At 45.1% G+C, this 18,767-nt stretch overlaps 1 protein-coding gene across 1 annotated transcript; it reads right to left on the bottom strand.

Annotated features, from left to right (window-relative positions):
* Nucleotides 1-10,534: 10,534 nt before the first annotated feature.
* LOC133012261 (terminal nucleotidyltransferase 5C-like) lies at nt 10,535-17,149 on the bottom strand. Its single transcript, XM_061080238.1, has 5 exons — nt 16,877-17,149; nt 14,240-14,554; nt 13,596-13,873; nt 11,628-11,660; nt 10,535-11,123 (listed from the first exon to the last, which is right to left on the bottom strand). Exons 2-5 carry the CDS (start codon nt 14,543-14,545, stop codon nt 10,535-10,537), a joined length of 1,206 nt encoding a protein of 401 aa, XP_060936221.1. The 5' UTR covers nt 14,546-14,554; nt 16,877-17,149.
* Between the last annotated feature and the right edge of the window lie 1,618 nt (nt 17,150-18,767).

Here is an 18,767-nt window from a genome sequence, read left to right as displayed (position 1 = left end):
GATCAAATTTGGAAACCTTCTCTGACAAATGCAGGTGTCTGGTCCCTCTCTTATGTTCTGAAATTCTCTTAATAAAAAGAAGTCCTGGGAATTTTCCTCGAATTGAGTGTCTCCTGTTTGTTTCTTAAAAGCACCTTTTTATTATATGATAGTTGTAGTTTCTATATTATTACCGAACTGTCAAATTATAGACATTGTTAACATTTATCCTCCACAGTCCACTTCAGGGATAGCTCACAGTGCAGCTTAAAAGCTCTAGCGCTGGTTTCATTAGTAAATACAATAATGCATTATCTTGAAATGAAAATTCAAAGCTACATAGTAGCATAATAACAAGGTCTCCACCAGGTTTTTTTGCAATCTTCATTATTAACAACATGTGAGAGGTTTTCACTGTACTAGGACATGTATAATTAGACCTTTAACGCACATCATTGCATTCACTTGAGTAGAATTGGGACTTGTACAACAGGATGGTGCCATGACCTCCGACTAGACAAAACACATCTCTGAAGTAATTTCCCTGCAGACACATCCCTTGTTTAATGATGCTGCCTAAGGTAACATGTTAGGTTCTAACAAAGGGCAATTCATCCTAGACAGGGGAAGTTTGAAACTCAAATCAGCTGAGGATTTGGACCTAGATCTTCCCAGAAATGTGATTTATTCCACATATGTGTTGCTTTAGCTTCATAGTGAGGTCACAGAAGCAAAAGGTCACAAGCTGGGACGGAAATCCAAGATTCCCCGACAGTAGGAGAGGTTTGCTCTTTCGTTCATCATCTTTAAGGATTCATCCTTCAATCACTTACATTTTCAAACTGAGGACATACCAAAGAACCAAGCGAAGGCCTCTAGTGAAGCCTTTATATTTCATGGCCCTGTCTTGTCCTCCAGCAGCATAAGACTGCTGGAAGTTACAGCACACGTCATAAGTGTCTCTATCCACCCAGCATCTTCCCTCTCCTTCAGGCTTTTGCACATTCATATTTAACTCTACATGAACTCAAGCGTGAGCGCCGTGACCTAAATCCAACTCAACCCTCAGACAAAAGTATCACCGCTGTATGTAAGCCACGTCGTTTAAAGACGGTTGCATATTTAGTTAATGGCACACAAAAGCTGCATGCATGAGTTCACGGTAGAAGCTGCAGACATGATAGATGCTGTCCTTGATTAAGCAAATGCAGGACTTGCACAGAGCTTTGTGTGAGCACTTGCCTCCAGCACGTGTGTGTTTGCTGGACTCCTTCAAGCCCCAACCTGAATTTCCTGTGCACTAAATAAGCAGGGAGATATATTTATGTGATCATAATGAGTGTGATTGGTGACTCCCTCTGCATTATAACCATCTTTGAGCATTTGATTTGCAGCATCTGGCTGCAGCAGACTATCTGCAGTGCCAGTTTAACTGTAAACCACTTCCTGCATTTGTCCACACAAGGTAAAGCTATGCTCATTGTTTAAGTCATTTTCTTCCGCTGTTCTGAGCAGCAGCTGCAGCTCCTCTGACCTGCATTGTCATGGCCGAGCACCGGGCTCCATTTTGTCGATATTATTTTTGTTGTGTGCACAGCGTTAATGCACAGCGCCGTCGCTAGATGGCAGCATTTACTTATATTTTTGTTCGCCCTGCAAACACAGTGGAGCTCCCATGCTCATGGCACCAACTTTGATTATCATTACAATTTATTAGCTGATTGATTAAAATTGTTCTTTTTTTTGTCCGAGGCATATTACCCTTACAGGCTACATTGTGAAAACACGTCAAACACTCAGAAATGGATCCCTCAAGGCTTTCATCCTCCTTCATCCTCTCTTGTAATCCCCTTTTCAGCATCCTCTGTTTGATTTGTTTGCTTTTACTCTTCTTGTTACCAAGCAGCAGTTCACATAAGAGACAGTTCTGAGGCTCTGAATGGAGCCTCTCGTGAGTGAGGATCTATTGATAAAATGCAGTGAGGTAAAGGGAAACTGAAGATTATTGATTGGGCAGAATGTTTCAGATCTCAGACACAAGGTGGCCTCTCTTTTCTGTGCCACCTTCTTTCATCTTATGATTCTCCTCAGTTCTGAAACATTCATTGATCCGTCCATTTATCCCATCTCGTTCAAAACACAGCAGCTAGACTCCTCCAAATCTGCTAAAAGAGATAGCATACGGATGTAGGCCACTTCAGGCAATGCGGCAGCACACCTGACCTTCTTGTGGAAGTGAGCCGAAAGTTGTAAACTTACAAATGTGGCCCAAATATCCCAAGACAAAGGCGGGCCACTTTTGGCAAACATGAGATGCTCTAGGCAAGGTGAAATCTGGATGTAAACCTGGAGCGGCCCATGTGCTGAATGGTGAATATGGCCCAAATATCGTTAAACATATTGGGGCCACCTTTTGCTCTTTTGCTTGACAAGCAGTATTGTTATGGCTTACTTGTGGCCCACATCTGGCAAACAGGAGCAGAGCGCTCATGTGCCATCATTCTACTGACTGGTGGGCCAGTTATGGGATGTGGCATCTGGGCCAAAACAATTTTGCTATGTGGAGCAGCATGTTACACCAATTTTACCCTATCTTCATTGGCTTCCAGAAAAATTATTATTGAATTTAAGATTTTATCACGGGCTTTTAAAGCTAAACTTGCACAGAAGTAGATTTGGGATCTTTTGACACCACATGTACCCAGTCGTCACCTGAGGTCCTCAGTTAAGCACTACTCGCCTTTCCACAGTCGCAGACTCGCTCTTTGGAACAATATCCCTGAGAAGATCCATATGGCAAAGTCCTTACTTACCAAATTTAAATCTCTCTGAGAGAGTCATTGTGATTTCTCCTAGTTCTGATCTTACCAACTCCTTAAGTTCGGGTTCCTTAACCTTACTTTACATCTCACCTCAATGAATAATACTACACATAAATAATAAGTGAAGTCTTTTGATAATTATTGGAGGACAGAGGAGCAGGGTTTAATAAAACAGGGATTATATTAATAATTATTTTTACATATCCCATACAAGGGTCTTCATCTCAGCTGGTCCAGGATTATTTATACTGATTTCTGCCTTTTCCCTGAATTTTTAAATGTCACATACATAGGTCTTGCAAGTAGAAGAAGAGAACCAAAGAAAAGTTTCAAATTGCGGGAAGCTATCAGGGTCTGTGCTCCATGCGTCTTAAAATCCTTGTAATCATTTTATTATGTTTTATCTTCTTTTTACTGTTTTATCATGTGTAACATTTCTTGTTTCTCCATCTATGATCTAATGCTGTGTGATCTTCAAATTGCCTGCAAATTCAAATTTTTAACTTGTCATCTTGTTACTGTGTTTTGAAATATGCCATATAAAGTGTATTCTTATTATTAGTGTTGTTATTATTGTTATTATTATCTCCTGACTGCATTCATACTAAGATGCAGACGTATGGTTGAAACGTCTAAGAGCTAATCACGCTATAGTATTAATATGTGTGTGTGTGTGTGTGTGTGTGTGTGTGTGTGTGTGTGTGTGTGTGTGTGGTGTGTGTGTGTGTGTGTGTGTGTGTATGCTCTCTCTCTCCCTGCTCTGCCTGTACTGAATGTGTGTCTGCGAGCTTAACTGTCTGTCTGACCATCTGCCGGTCTTCCTGCACCATCCTTTCCTGTCTCCTTTCACTGTCTAGGTGCAGTTATCCCAAGGGAGTTGTGACCCAGCCGTGCACAAGTGTTCACCCTCGTCTCTCTGATAGGTTATGATAGGTTGACTAAAATAGCTTGTTTTCCCTGTTTAAACATGCACATATCCCATTCTGTCATCCCACGCATTACCAGGCCCCTGTCTCCTCCCCCACACTCACCCATCCACGTCCACTGTCCACATCATTCTGGTCAAGGTCTCACACACAGGAGGGGGTGAGTGAAAATGTGTGTATGTGTGTGTGAGGTTGTTTGTTGTGCGTAAATGCACCCACCCACACCTTCGCATGTGCGCTGGTGTGTGTATTGGTACGAAGAGAGGGAGAGAATTCTCTGTGTAAAGGAAGAAGATGACCTTTCACGAGGAAGTGATTTAAATGATGTCCTGTCGTCACCAGGGATACTGGCGTGTGAATGTGGATGAGCAATTGTTGTGTTTACACATGCCCACACACACACAAACACGCACTCAAGTTGCCAACAGGTACACAGTGTCATTTAGTGTGAAAAGGCATGAGTCAAATGTCATCCCTCCAGACTGGACCTCAGCGATGCCTGAGATGAACAGATGTTTGGTGGCAAGGTTCTCCGGCGTGCTGCTCCAAAAGGATGTTGCTGTCTGGCTGTCTTAAATTGTTTGCGTTCAGCTGTCTTGTTTATCTGCCAGGCCCACTGCACTCACTCTTTGGGGCCGGGATGTACAAGATGCGAGTGAATGGGAAGCGGCAGGGTGAGGAGAGGGAGAAGAAGAGAGAGTACCAAGGGGGGGGGGGTTTGGAGCTGGATGCAGATGGGGATCTATTCTCTCCACACGCAGACAACATGGAAATGAGTGGGCGACTGTGACGTCAATCAGTGTAGCCACACACACACACACACACACACACACACACACACACAGAGAGAGAGACACTCCCCTCCTCTCCTCTCTCCCAGTCCCATGCTAATACACGCTTCGGTGCAAACAGCAGCAGTGCTACGGATCACAGGCATAAACAGCAGCACACACAAACAGCCGCCGCACCCCCCCCCCCTCCCCACACCACCACCAATACAAACATGAACATACGCACACTCAAACACACAAATCAGACTTTCATCCCTGACCTTGCTGATGATGTCAGTCCATCATTTCTGTCTGTCATATAGAAAAAAAGAGCCACTCAGATCCTTTAGGGAAGTAAAAATAGCAGTTTAAAACAAATGATATGTTACAGGCCCTGCACTGGAAAACATACAGTGCACCCAGAGACCCGCTAACATTCACATTTTATTGTGCTGTACATGTAATTCTAAATAGATAAAATGCCATTTTTGGCACTTAATCTGCTCCCAATAGTCGTCAATAATCCACAGAGACAAGATGAGAAGAAAAACTGAAATCTTTCTATTTAAAATTATATAAAAAGAGGCCTCTTTGGCTGCATTAACACTTTGAAATCTTCTTGGTCAAAGTCTACAGAGCCTCTGTCCAGTCTCCCTGTCCATGCTTCTCAGAAGACTCCTCAGACCATGATGCAGCCAACCCCAAGCTGCACTGTAGGGATGCTGTTACCCAGGTGATGAACATGAGAGAACATTAAGTTCTCGGTCACGTCTCGGACCAAGTTTGGCCGGACAGCTTAGTCTGGTGGTTTCAAACTTTTTTTTGAGAGACACTGAAACCACTGGAAACATTCAAATTGTTAGAAATGGTTTGAAACCTTTTACCTGATCTATACCTCATCACATTTTTGCAGAAAGTTCCCTGGACTTTCATGGTTTGGTTTGTGCCCTTGTTGAAGAAATTACATGGTGAAATACTGGATTTGAAAAAAAAGGAAAAAAGTCTCGTCCTGTTTCTCGTGTTTTCGGTATTTTAAAAAATCAAGTCATATCCACCCGCCCTTTTTTGGCAAGCTAGTTGTGGTTTTTTTTAAATAAGCACTACGTACTGGAAATACTAAAGCTTGATGTACTTTAGAAATAAATCACACTTTGTATGTCATATTTGCCAGATAATACCTAGCATGCTATACTAGCTATAGCCAAAGAAGCAACTATAAACGTGGGGTGATATAGGTTATTCTTTGTTGGTGAGGCAAACTAAATCAAGAAAACCAACATTTATCGTCTTTACTAATATTTTTCATGTGGTGTGAAGGTTTGATAATTTTGGGGGGTGGGGGAGTTGATTATTTGGGAGGGTTCTAATCCCAATTGCCAGGTAAATTACGCCCAGGTACTTCCACAGGTGCCTGTCTTTCTCAACTTTGTCCTACGTCTTCATTTTGCCATAGGTGCTAAATGGATCTGGAGTGAATTGTGAAATACATACTAGGAACACTGTGTGCTTTGTGATGTTAAATAATTGTTTAATGTCTACACCAGCCTGCAGCGTACAGCTATACTGCCTGGCTCACTAAAGTGTACCCCTGGCTCTGCTGTAAATCTGCCTTTCTGTCCGCCTGATTGATCGCCTCTTATGTAAGCTTGTGTCTGTGTCACATGGCCACCATAATGATCAGTTATGCTGCATATTTAGTTTGCATAATTAACAAAGTAAGGTCTCTGCGACCCACAGGCTGCTGAATGGATTCGATACCAAAGAGACAGATAGTACAGACACCATTCAGGAGTCATAATCATCTCAAACTACACTCGGTGCACTGTGTGGATTGATGCAAGAGGAGTTAAAGCAATTACGGTACAATTTGAGCCTGGAAATAGCACGGATGGTTGGAAGCTGTATGAGGAATAACAAAGCCGTATGAATGACAGGTTCACTTCCTCAAGGTTGTCTGATTCAGGCTCCATGCATTGCGAGCATTTGGCATGTTCGCCTTTAAGAAATCATTCATCCATGTCACAGAGTCGTGACGACACAGACTTCTATCTTGAGAAATGAAAAACTATTTTTGAAACACTCCTCCCTCCCTCCCCAATGTTGCTTTAAAGGATGAATTAGCTGATAAAGTGAGAGTGTATCAATTTAAATGAGGTGGAGGTGTGTGTGTTTGTTGAGAAAGGGTTGGAGGCGTTTGTGAGTGTGTGTGTGTGTGTGTGAGTGTGTGTGTGTGTGTGTGTGTGTGTGTCTGTGTGTGTGTGTGTGTGTGAGTGTGCTGTAGGCTGCATCACGGAACCAAAGATGCAGCAGCAAATTTCTTTGGCAATTGCTCCATTTCTTTGAGTGAAATGGTTTTCTTGGCTGTTTTTCATCAAGGTTTTTATCCTCTTGTACCCTCGGTTGGGAGAGGACTGAGTCATAGCAGTCAAGGAGGCATTTGGGTGGGAGGAACACAGTGGGTAGGGAGGGAGGGAAGGAGGGAGGGAGAGAGGAGAAAAGGTAGAGGACGTGGGTGGTATGGGTTAAGGGGAGGGGAGGGGTGAGGCATATTGTAGTGAATGAAAAAATTATGAATGGTGAATACTACGCATCCATTTCATTACCCGGGGTTCATCAGTCACCGAAGCAGAAATTCTGTTGGAGAAGGAGCATAAAATCCTCACTAATGATTACAGTTTCTACACCAGCTGTGCGACAGCAAGTGTTTTGTAATCCCAGTTTTATTTGATGGTTAATGGTATCCATATATAACACTCTCACATGACACTTTAAAAGGGGGCTGGAAATCGACAGAAATTTACAGAGGAATTAAGTTGCACGACATGATGAAGGCTTTCAAATAAACTGTCTGGCACCCATAATGATCTTGATTCACACTGGAGCAACATGTTTATCTCTTAAGCTCCAATACAAACACCAACTTGATGCTTTTGTCTCCATTTATACTCCGGAGGCTGCGTGTGCCCACAGGCTATTCCTATTTTAACAACTGCAAACATGTAGAAATAAAAAGGTTGGATTGTTAAACCTTTACAACCTGTGTGAAGATGATTCAAACGGTGCTCAGGAGACGAGTCAGATCGAATGTGTGAGAGATGAAGAGACAGATGTGTGGGTGATGTCTTCTTTTGGTCTAAGTGAGTTTGTTTGTCGAGGGTGGACGGGTGGGCAAGCCATTAGGAAAATTAATGCGTATGCAGCTGTGTGTATGTGCACACTTGTACGTGTGTGTGTGTGTGTGTGTGTATGTATGCGTAGGTGTGTGTGTGTGTGTGTGTGTGTGTGTGTGTGTGTGTGTGTGTGTTTGTGTGTGTGTGTGTGCGCCCCTGCTCTGACATCAATGCTGCCGTCACTGCAGCCACCTTACAGTGACTCCCTTGTGACTAGGGGCCTGACAACCTCCCACGCTCTCCCCATCAACTCCCCTGCTCCCACTCCTCGCCTCATCTTATCTATAACCCCCCCCCCCACACACACACACACACACACACAATCACACACGGACACGACACCCCTAACCGGACTCGCTCTCTTGTCCTTGGCTTTCCGTCTCAACTCTATTTTTGCATCTATTCATCTCTCTCTCTGTCCACTATCTTTCTCGTTTTCATTTCACCCACCTCTTTTTCCTTTTTTTCCTCTGTTTTCATCTATCTCTCTCCCCCTCATTTGGTGTGTGGGTCTTCCCTGTCTTCCGTCATGCTCTCTGCGCCCACGGTGCTGCCTGTCTCCGTCTCTATGGAAACCCCAAGTGGACACGAGTGGCGGAGAGGTCTGTGAGACACTGATACAGACTCTATTAGATCACATGCTCTTTCACATGCTTTGCAACCTCGTGCACATAAGTGCGCACCTATAGTGTGTGTAAATAGATAGTGTGTGGCAATTCCACTACTTGCCATCACACGAGCAACCCCTGTAGAAAGAGATGCCCCCATCTCCCAATGTGGCAATGACCTATCATTGGTGTGAAAAGGGAGGAAAAGAGGGAGGCAGTGAGGGAGTTAGAAGGCAGTCCCATTATTTTAATATACTGTGGGTCTCTTCAATTAGTAGGTGGAGAGGGGGACCACCTGATACCACCTCCCATGTGAAACCCACTCACCAAAAGACACGCACATATTCTCCGACCCCCTCCTCTCCTGTCTCCCCTCGCCGTCTCACACATCACCAACCATATTCTCCTCACATTTACACATTGTTGAGCCTCCTGTGTTGCGTAGACCGTGCGTCATTCGGGTCCAAACACATCTGAAGGATGGTGATTTGCGATAAGAGGCCTCACACAGACAGAATTTCACAGCTTTGGGGCGCTCTCCGGGGCACCGTCGTGATTTGACGGTCACACTTAAGTGGATCATTGCGGTGGGAAATCATGGGCTGGATACGTAAGCGGTACAGCATATCATTTGGGGGAAAACAGGTAGGGAGGGGGGGAGTGAGACTGGAGCAAAAAGTGAAAAAAGGTACATTTTTAAAATAATTCACTCTCTCTCACATCTGAAGGTTTGTTGAGTTTTCACCTTTATTTTATCAAAATGTACATGAACAAACTACAACAAAGGACTACATTAAAGAAGACATCAAAACAGGCAGCAATAACAGGGGTCAACAACTGAACACATACCCGACCCAACCCCGAGCCCACCCCAGTAACACCCCCAGTGCAGTGAGATAAAGACATGCCAATCATGTCTCACATTTAGGCACTTGATTTCCCTACCGAACCATCTTTGGTCATAGTTTGCTGTTGCACGGATCTCAACTTAGATTCATACAGGTTTGATGTGGATTTGAACTTGTTGATTCTGAACTGAGTTAAATTGAGGATGCTGATTCAGGCTGAGAGTAGTTTAAATGTAATTCCTTCAAGTTTGGACAGACGTGCGTCTGCCATGTTTTGAGGTGACCCAAAGATGGTTGTAACCTGACTACCTCCACTTAAGTAAACATTAGCATTAAAAAAATCAACTCTAGATGGTATAATACTTCACGTGATTACAGAAAAGACTCCACGAGGAAAGAAATCAAGCACTACATCTCAACACAATTTACCTGAAAACAATTCAGTGTATTTGTACACAATATACTGTAATCGATGCACAGTTGCAAAGGCATTGTTGTTGGCATTTTTCTGTAGGAACAAACCAGTCTGTTTACCACTGAGTATTATCTTTGCAAAAATAGATAGATTTGTTTTATATTAAAAGCCTTTGCTTTGACTTCAGGATGTGAATTATATATTCAGCTACTCATGCATTGTCTAACTTTGTGTGCATACAGTATACTGTATGTACGTATGTATGCATGTATGCATGTATATTTGTGTGTTTTTTGTTATGCATGCATGTGTGCATTTTGATAAAAGTACTGTACACACCGGCGGACTTGTCCTTCAGTATCTTTTAAGAATACACCCCTGTCAGTAAAAGAATAACGACGTTACATTAAACTGGTTAAGAAGCATAGTAGTCACACAGTATTTGGCAGTGAGAGAACAGTCCTAATTTATCCATGCACAATATCAACCACAGGCAAGGTCCACATTCTGAACAAAGCCATTTAGAACAACACAGTAAGAACATGAAAAAAGTGTACGACAATTCAAGAACCTGGAAGTGTGTTTGCGCATGTGTGTGTATGTCTGTGTGTGTGTGTCCGTGCATGTGTGTGAATGTCAACAGCACAGTTGGTTTCCCAGGGAGACCAAAGGGCGATGACTCATGCAGGGCATACAGCATTTTCTGGAATTCTAACAATATCGGAAGAATTATTATTTTCCCACAAAGCCCAGATAATTACATATAATTATGTTAGAACCTCACAGAGAACTCTGGGAGTTTACTGTAAAACCCACTCAATCCTGCCCGCATAGGTCTATTATAGACCAAACAGTTTATCCCTGGATAATATTTCCATTCTCCAGTTTTTTCGTCATGGCAAGCACCTTTCCCCTTGTGTTATGTGTGTTTGAATGTGTTTGTGTGTGTGTGTGTGTGTGTGTGTGTGTGTGTGTGTGTGTGTGTGTGTGTGGGCTTTACACTAGTCCAGTTTGTGTGTGCAGGTGTAAGGGGTAAGGTTGGTAAAGCAGAGTTGATCCCCCTTGGGGTATGTAATAGCTGCAGTAGCTGGGTTCTGCGAGATAGGGGGCACTGTGCTCTGCAAGGTACGGGGCAGGCTGGTAGAAGCATGTCACATGGTCTGTGTTGGGAATTATGTTCTGCTCTCCTAGAACCTTCAGCGCCAGCACTGTGATCATATTCAGTGTCTGACGCCTCTCGTGTCCCATCAGACACACCGTGCTGTCGTCCACCACGCGACGCAGCGTCATCAGGTACTGGTACTTGCTCCTCTCCTCGCCGATGAAGTGGTTCTTCAAGTAGGATAGGATCTTTCTCTGCTGCTCCTGCACATCAGGGAAATCGATGAAGAAGCGTGAGCACATGTAGCGCTCCAGAGTCTTTATCTGAGTCTCGCTGGCCGGTCGGTAGTCCCTGACCAACAGGTTGCTGTATTTTAACAAACCACCACCCCGAATCTCCTCTGGGTTCCTGGTGGCGATTAGGCGGTAGTGCAGGTGGTCCATGGCTGCTTTGAAGTCACCGTACATGCTCTCTGCCAGGACCTCGACAGCAGGGACTAAGCCAGACACCCAAGGAGCATTGCTCTGTTCAGGCATGTCTGCGGTTAGCTCAGGGGCCTCTCTGATCTCAGGCACCAAGCTGGATGCCTCTTCAGCCTTTGGAGGGCCAGATTCCCCTGGGCTTCCAGACTGAGAGGGGGGCAGCACAGGCAAGGTTGAGCTCGGGACGGTGATTGGAAAAGAGACAGGCTCTGCAACCCCAGGCAACGGCGAGATATAATCATCCTCCTTTTTATCCTCCAACTGCAGTAGACTAACCTGTGGCTGAGGGGATGATTCTTTAATCTGCTCCTCGCTGGCAGTGTTCAATATCAAAGGCTCCGTGTCTGGAGATACCTGAGGTACGAGATCCTCCGACTCCACCGGTGGGGTGAGGCAGAGGAGGGGAGGACTGAGGCAGGGGGAAGGTGGGGTGAGACAGAGTGGGGGAGGGCTAAGGCTGAGCATAGGGGGAGTAAGGTACGGAGGCGAGCTGAGGCAGGATGAGGTTGGGCTGAAACTCAGGGGCGTGGAGCTCGAGCTGGTGGTGAGGCTGACGCAGTTTGGCAACGGAGGGGGAGGGCTAAGACATGGGGGAGGGCTGAGGCTGGGGGGCAAGGGGGTAAAGCAGGGAGGGGAGAGGCAGAGGACTGGAGGGGTGAGACAGGAAACGGGGGTGAGTGCGATCTCTTGTGGGCTATCGTTGGGCTGATTCGGGTCCGACTTTTGGGTCTCTCTGTTTTCATCCTCATTACTGACCTCAACTTCTGAGGTATGTTCAGGTTCCTGGGAAATTGAGGTTGATGCATCGGTGTGGGAAACTGATCCGTCCTCTGAGTCCAGAGGCTCTGATTGGCTGGGAGTTGAGACAGTTTCTCCAGGCGAGGACTGGCTTTGCTCATCAAACGCCTCGTATGTAGATGGTGTCTCCTCTAAGCTCTGAATGCATGACTCACATGAACCCTCTGCGACCGGCTCAGACGAGGAGGGCAGCTCCTGGGGTAAAGACGTGAGTTCCACAGCAGATGCTGTGATATCAGGGGCTACTTCAGGAGCTAAGGTAGGCTCTAGGTTTGAGGGTAGGTTAGTGGAAGGGATGGATTCAGGCTCTGGGTTTGTTTTCGCAAAGATATCGGTTGATGTGGTAGTTGGAGCATCTGAACTTGGAGCTGTCCACTCTGGGTTTAAGGCTACCTCAAGTTCAGGGCTGGTGCAGGGGCTTATATCTAGACAGAACGCTGTGATAGTTTCGCTTTCAGACACATGAGTTGGGTAAGGACTGTGGGTAACCTTCCTGCACATCCTGCGAGGGGGTTTGGGGGAGGAGTGTTTGAGCACCACCATGTGAGACAGTCTCTCTGAGGGCTTACAGGAAGGAGAAGAGGAGGAGGTCTTTATGTCAGAAACAAGGCTGGGCGGTACAGGGGAAATATCCTGAGTATCTGGAGGGTTATCGGCGTCAAGTACGTTGAGGGATTTTTCTGAGTTATCTGTGTGTGCTGTGCTTTCAATCTCTGGTGTATCCTGTGTGTCGTGAAATGTTAGAGATACTGAAGAGAAGGAGCAGGAACAATCAATTCCCTGTGTGTCTCCTATGTTCTTGGCTTCTGGTGTTGAATCCTCTTCTGTCTCTTCGCTGGTTTCTGGTCCATTTTTCATTTCTGCTTGTATCTGCTCGTCTGTCTCCGTTTCAACGTTTCCTTCATCTGCTGACTGTGTCTCTTCCTTAGCAGGTGGAGATGTGTCCGTTACTGGAGCAGACACATGCTCTGCGTTATCTTTCTCATCGTTCCTCTGATCCTCACTGAAACTCTCACAGAAGTCGGACTTATCAGTGCTCTCTGTTGTCTGTGATTCCTCGGCTTCTGCCTGCCTATTGTCTGAGGCTTTTGACAACTCGGACTGTCCGATCTGCTCTGTGGGATCTATCTGTTCGTCGGGGCGGTTTGTGTGGTCGGACGGTTCTTCCTGGACTGGGAGTTCCTTGTGGTTTGATTGTGCTGGTTGTGGGCTGTCACAGGTCTGGGTTTGCTCTGGCTCTTCTACCTGTGTTGAGCGTTTGGTCTTTTCCAAGAGTTCTGGCTCGTGTGTGAGTTCAGTCTGAGCTGGTGTTTCAGTTTTCTCAGAGGTTTCCGACAAAGGGTTTGGGGATGTCTGGTCAGAGATGTCTGTCTCCCTGTGTTGTGACATTTCCTTCAGCTCTGCAGGTGTTTTGTCTTTTTCGTCTTCTTCCACTCTAGACTGTGTTGTCTGATTTGAATTTTGAGTCTGTTGTAGGAGGTCGGTCTGCAACTCCTTCTCATGCACCTCATCTTTGTGCTGAGTCTGGCTAACCTGATCCCCCTCTTTGCTGGAGGACTCTCCACCAGCGGGCCTCTCTGGTTCTGGAGCACTGGGCTTTTTGAGTGGAGAATGAGAGGCTTTGCTTTGAATCTCCTGCTCCTTCAGCTCAACTCTATTATTTCTCTGCAGTGACTCCTGCTGCATGTAGGACTCCAGGAGGCGATCCAGAATGATCTGGAAGGAGTCAACACTGAACTCAAACTGCCTCCGCAACACGCTAACGAATTTGAGCTCCAGGTTTTTGCCGCTGTTGTTTGAGAGGGAGATGAGGCTCCAGCGGTCATTGTCATTAAAGACCTTCACCATTTTTTGGACGTAGGCCTCCTTCATCGTCGAGCTGCTTATCCGCTCCCTGTTGACGCCGGCAGGCAGGCAGTCCAGCAAGCAGCCCAGCACGGACTCTTTAATAACCTGGGAAAAGAGGAAGTCAACAACATGACACCCACAACTAATGAGTGCAATCTTTGTGCAGTTTTGCTTGTATTATTAAACTGAATCGTGTGAGACTCCTGTGGTTTCTGTATAATGAAGTTAAAAAAACAAAATCACTACTATTGAATCAGCCTTAATGTTAAATATTCTGCAATTTGATTATCTTTACGATTACAAGAACATCATTATTACTGTAGCATAACAAAAATCAATGCTGCAACACCCCAGAGAGAGTAGATATTTACTGCCATTTTAACAGATATTACAGCAGAATGAACCCTAACGATTTCCTCTTATTACACTGACCTGCTTCCTTCTTACAACTAAGCACTGCAATAATCGTACCTGGAACTCCTCCTGACTGGGCAGCTCCACTCCAAAGATGATGTCCAGGTCTTTGTAGCTTGTCCCGTTGTCTCGGACGAGGACGTGGCTGGCCGTGGAGCCGTTCAGGCGCACATCTCTCACAGTGATCCCCTGCTTCTGCAGCCTGGTCCTTACGGCTATGATGATGTCTCGAGGACGCAGCTCCAGCGTGGGGAAGTTGCCGCGTCCGTGGATGGGGACCACCTCGGACAGGACCTGATGGAGAACTTCGACCTGCTCGGCATTCAGGCTTTGGAACCGCTGGCTGGTTTTGGTTTCAGACATGCTGCTGCCCTTGAGGGAGGGAGAATGAATGTTTATTACAACTCTACAAACGAAATGTGTTGTTTGTTTAACTCTCTTGCTGTCCCACAAACACACACAGACCCAGACACACAAACATACACGTAGCAGTTGCTCACGCTCCCTGCCAGTCTGCTGTCTGGAAGTCACAGTTTGGCTGACAGCTTTTCCACAATGCTAATGTAAATGCTGTGTTGACAAGCTGGCACTTGGAGCAAAGCATGTAGATTTGCTTTGCAAGCATTTTCCTGCAATGCTCACCGACATCCTACAATCTGATATTCATCAAAGTTTTTACTAGATTTTTTATTCGACCAAGTTCTTTATAGTTTTTTTTCTCTATACTAATCACACACTCCATTTCAGTCAGATACAATATCTGGAGCATGGTCCACACCAGCACTATAACATTACAAATAATGAAAATGCATTTATAAATAATTATTGTGTAAGAGGATTATAATTACTATTATCATCATTATCACAATGACATGTAAAGCCAGACTGAATCTTTGATTATTGATTGTTTTCACCGGAGGAGCAAGGGTTAGGCTGAATGAGTCATCACCGGCAGACTGCATTAATCACACTAACGTCACTAATTAAAGACACACATCTGTTTTCGTGTCTCTGTGTGCAGCACATGATGTGTGTGTATTAGGAACAATGAGTGGCGCATACATTCATTATGAGTGAGAGCAACCTTTTTTACAAAACGCCTTTTGTAAATTGCAAGACAAATCGAAATAGAGGGAAATTTAACACCCGCCAATTATTTTCTCTGTTTGGCTCTCACATGTGTAATCCTCCTGGCAGTTACTCACGCAGCACTCCGCATCCAGACTCCATCAATCAATCTCTGCAAACAAGGCTCATTTTTTAATAGCCCAAACAACATTTTCCAAACTGAGCTGCAGTCGAACGAGTCTCTGTTATGTGATTATTGAGCGTGTGTTAGTGGGCGCGTATCGGAGTGTTTTGAGGGGAGAGAGTGAGAGAGAGAGACAGTGCTTGTGTTTGAGTGTGCAACTGTGGTTCATAGCAGCCCATTATGATCTATTGTTTGCTTTAATCAATAGTTGTCACTCAGTGCTACAGCTGAATGCTGCTGATTGCTATGATTTGTCAATACTAGCAGGGTAAACATTGGGATACTAATGAGTGGTAATGGGATGCTTTCTGGTAGCAGTTTGTCAGTCACCAGAGAGCTATACAGTTGTCTGTAACAACCACGAACACTCGCACAATTTTCACAAACAGCACTTTACTCCATAACATCCGTAAAAGCTACAAAACTAAACCTCAAATCGGGGCATCCTTACCACAAGACAAAGAAGTTGAGCCTGACAACACAAAGGTCCTAAACGATTTGTGGGTGACACACGCATGAACTTCAAATCATCCAGATGTGATAAATACAGATGATTACACTGCTCATATATATGTATATATATACAGTGAAACAATGTGTTGAGGAGGCATGGCACTGCAGGACTGTTTTTCTGCTGGTCCCTGTTATCCCCCCCCCCCCCTACCCTTTCGCATGCTTCTGCAAACTTGCAGCCTGAGTGACTCATCCAGGCGTATCGGCTCAGCTCTCACAATCTATGGCCAATGACAACCCAACAAATCCAAGGCTCTCATAGACACGAGGCTATAGATCTAAAACAAACAAAGAAATCATTCCCTGGGAACTTGTAGTTTCCTATAGTCTCTGTTAAATTATATAACAGAACCAGACAAATATATGACTTATCTGTCTGTATGTAGGGGCTTACTTTCTGGACAGACTGGATGGAGCTGTAATATGTAGACTTTTAATATATTTGCATTTATCTAAATATCATTATTTATTTTCTATTCCCCTAAACTCAACATTTGTTGCAAGCCAAAAAGTCTAACCATCTGTATATCACTTGTCCTATAAGGGTATATGACTAACTATATACTGTAAAAACATATAGAGAATAGGATCTTTAAATATCCTCTTCTAAACTTGGGTCCTGCCAGTACTTTTCTAAGAAGTGGGAGTGGAAACCCCAGCAGCTGGAGGTTATAATTCACCTCTTGTGCAGTTTCACACTCCATCACTACTTATAAGATTTAGTGGGAATGATCCTCGGTCCCTCGCTGAGTTCCACTCTGTCCTGCTGGGCTTCACTCTAATCACCTAATCACGCACTTACTCACACCTGAGATCTGCCACATTAACCGCAGCTAAGTAACTGCGGGGTAGAGAAGCTGTGCGTACTCTGAGTTTATGTATGTGCACATGCATCTAAAGTTGATTCTTTGGTGGTGGAGGGGTCTTACCTGTTGCTGTGGCGTGTGATGGAGCGACCGGCTCCGATAGAGGAGGGATCTAAAACCTCTGGTGTCCAGCGAGCCTCGGGTCCGCGGCGCGTCCTCTCAGGTCAGTTCGGCTGCTGGAGTCACAGATCTGAGGCTGAAGTCCCGGGGAGCTCCGGTGGTGACGCGAGGGGCTGGAGTCTGCGCGAGAGTTCATCCGGGCGGGCGCTGTCCGGGGGGCGCGTGGTGCTGAAACCGAGGAGCACCGAGACGAGTCCTCGCGCTCCTCTTGTTTTCTACCCCGACCGCCCGGAGCGTAACGCAGTTTCCATGGCGACCTGCCGTCATTCACTTGTGACTGCGTGTGTGACTGTGTCTCTGTGTCTCTCTGTGTGTGTGTGTGTGTGTGTGTGTGTGTGTGTGTGTGTGTGTGTGTGTGTGTGTGTGTGTGTGTGTGTGTGTGTGTGTGTGTGTGTGTGTGTGTGTGTGATGTTGGGCTTTGTTTGTTTGTTGTTGTGGTGGTGGCGTTAACAGGTGCTCTGGAGTATGTGAAGCAGCTTCATGATTGTCCCTAACAAAAATAACAAATAAAAAAAGTTGAAGATACGACTTTAATTCCGAGGGAAGCTTTAGCCCTGATCTGTGTGTTGTAAAAGTCTCAATTAAAGACCGAGTGTAAAAGACTCTCAGGGTCATTATGACGTAAGTGGAAACGCTGGGGAGCCTCTTCACTGTGTTTGTAAATGGAGGTTAACCCTATTTAGTGTGTTGAGCTGCCCTTGGGCAAGATACTAAGCACCAAATTTTCCCTGTGAGTATGTGTGACAGATTAAGTGCTGCACAAAAACACACACTGTGTGTGTTGGTGTACAGATGTCTTTGTGAGGATCATTTTGAGCCTACAACCTATTGAGTGATACTCCTCCCTTTCTGACCTGTTTCTGACTTTGTATGTCTGTTTCAGGGTTAAAACTTGGTTTAGGGTTGGGGATAGAATTAGGTTTACAATTAGAACTAGGAATGGTAAGGGTTAGGCATTTAGTTTTTATGGTTAAGGTAAGTAGCTAGGGAATGCATTATTTAAATAAAGGACCTCACTAAGATAGACGAATGTATACACAGTGTGTGTGTTTGTGTGTGTGTGTGTGTGTGTGTGTGTGTGTGTGTGTGTGTGAATGGTAAAACTGTACTGCAGCCCTTTCAGTGGCCATCAATACTATAAAAACACGAAATAACACAATTTATATTGGTGTTAGCATGTTTAAACTGACTAAAATCATTATAGCGACAATTCAAATGTTGGTCCCTGGTCATGCAGGGGTTAACATCAGAACTTTATAGGTTTATGCACCCATTTTAATCCTGAGGAGACCCCCCCCCCCCAATGAAACCTCTTATAATGACTGAACACTTCATTTCTGAAACACTCCTTATCCACGTCAGACACAAATCATTATATCTTCGTGCAGTGGCCATATACAGACTATCAGCAGATACAGCATGAGTCATACATGCCCCCTCCCCCTGACCCAGCCGTTAATCCCCCCTGCCCAACCCCAACCCCGGTCCCTTCCACTGGCCGGTGCACGTACACACAAGAAGCCTTTTCTTTCTCTTTCCATTCTCTTCCATTCTGCATCGCCATCTCTTCACCGAAAAACAGCCTGATCACTCCCTTTGTTTTGCCTCTGCCTCTGTGCACGCGACACAACATCAGCCCCAGATGTGACCACACAAGGCCCTGCACGCGTTACTCAGAAATAAAGTTACTGAAAATTGCGTTGAGGCGAGCAGTGAGTGGCTCCCGAGAAAAAAGGTCAGCTTACTCCTTTCCTTTCTTTTCTTTTTTTTTTTTTAGAACAAAAAAAGCACAGATGACGTCATTAGACGTGTACCACAACCTACCGAAACCGGG

Source organism: Limanda limanda, chromosome 10 (assembly GCF_963576545.1).
Source record: "Limanda limanda chromosome 10, fLimLim1.1, whole genome shotgun sequence".
NCBI classification, from domain to species: Eukaryota; Metazoa; Chordata; class Actinopteri; order Pleuronectiformes; family Pleuronectidae; genus Limanda; species Limanda limanda.
This window is presented reverse-complemented; position numbering and strand designations above follow the sequence as displayed.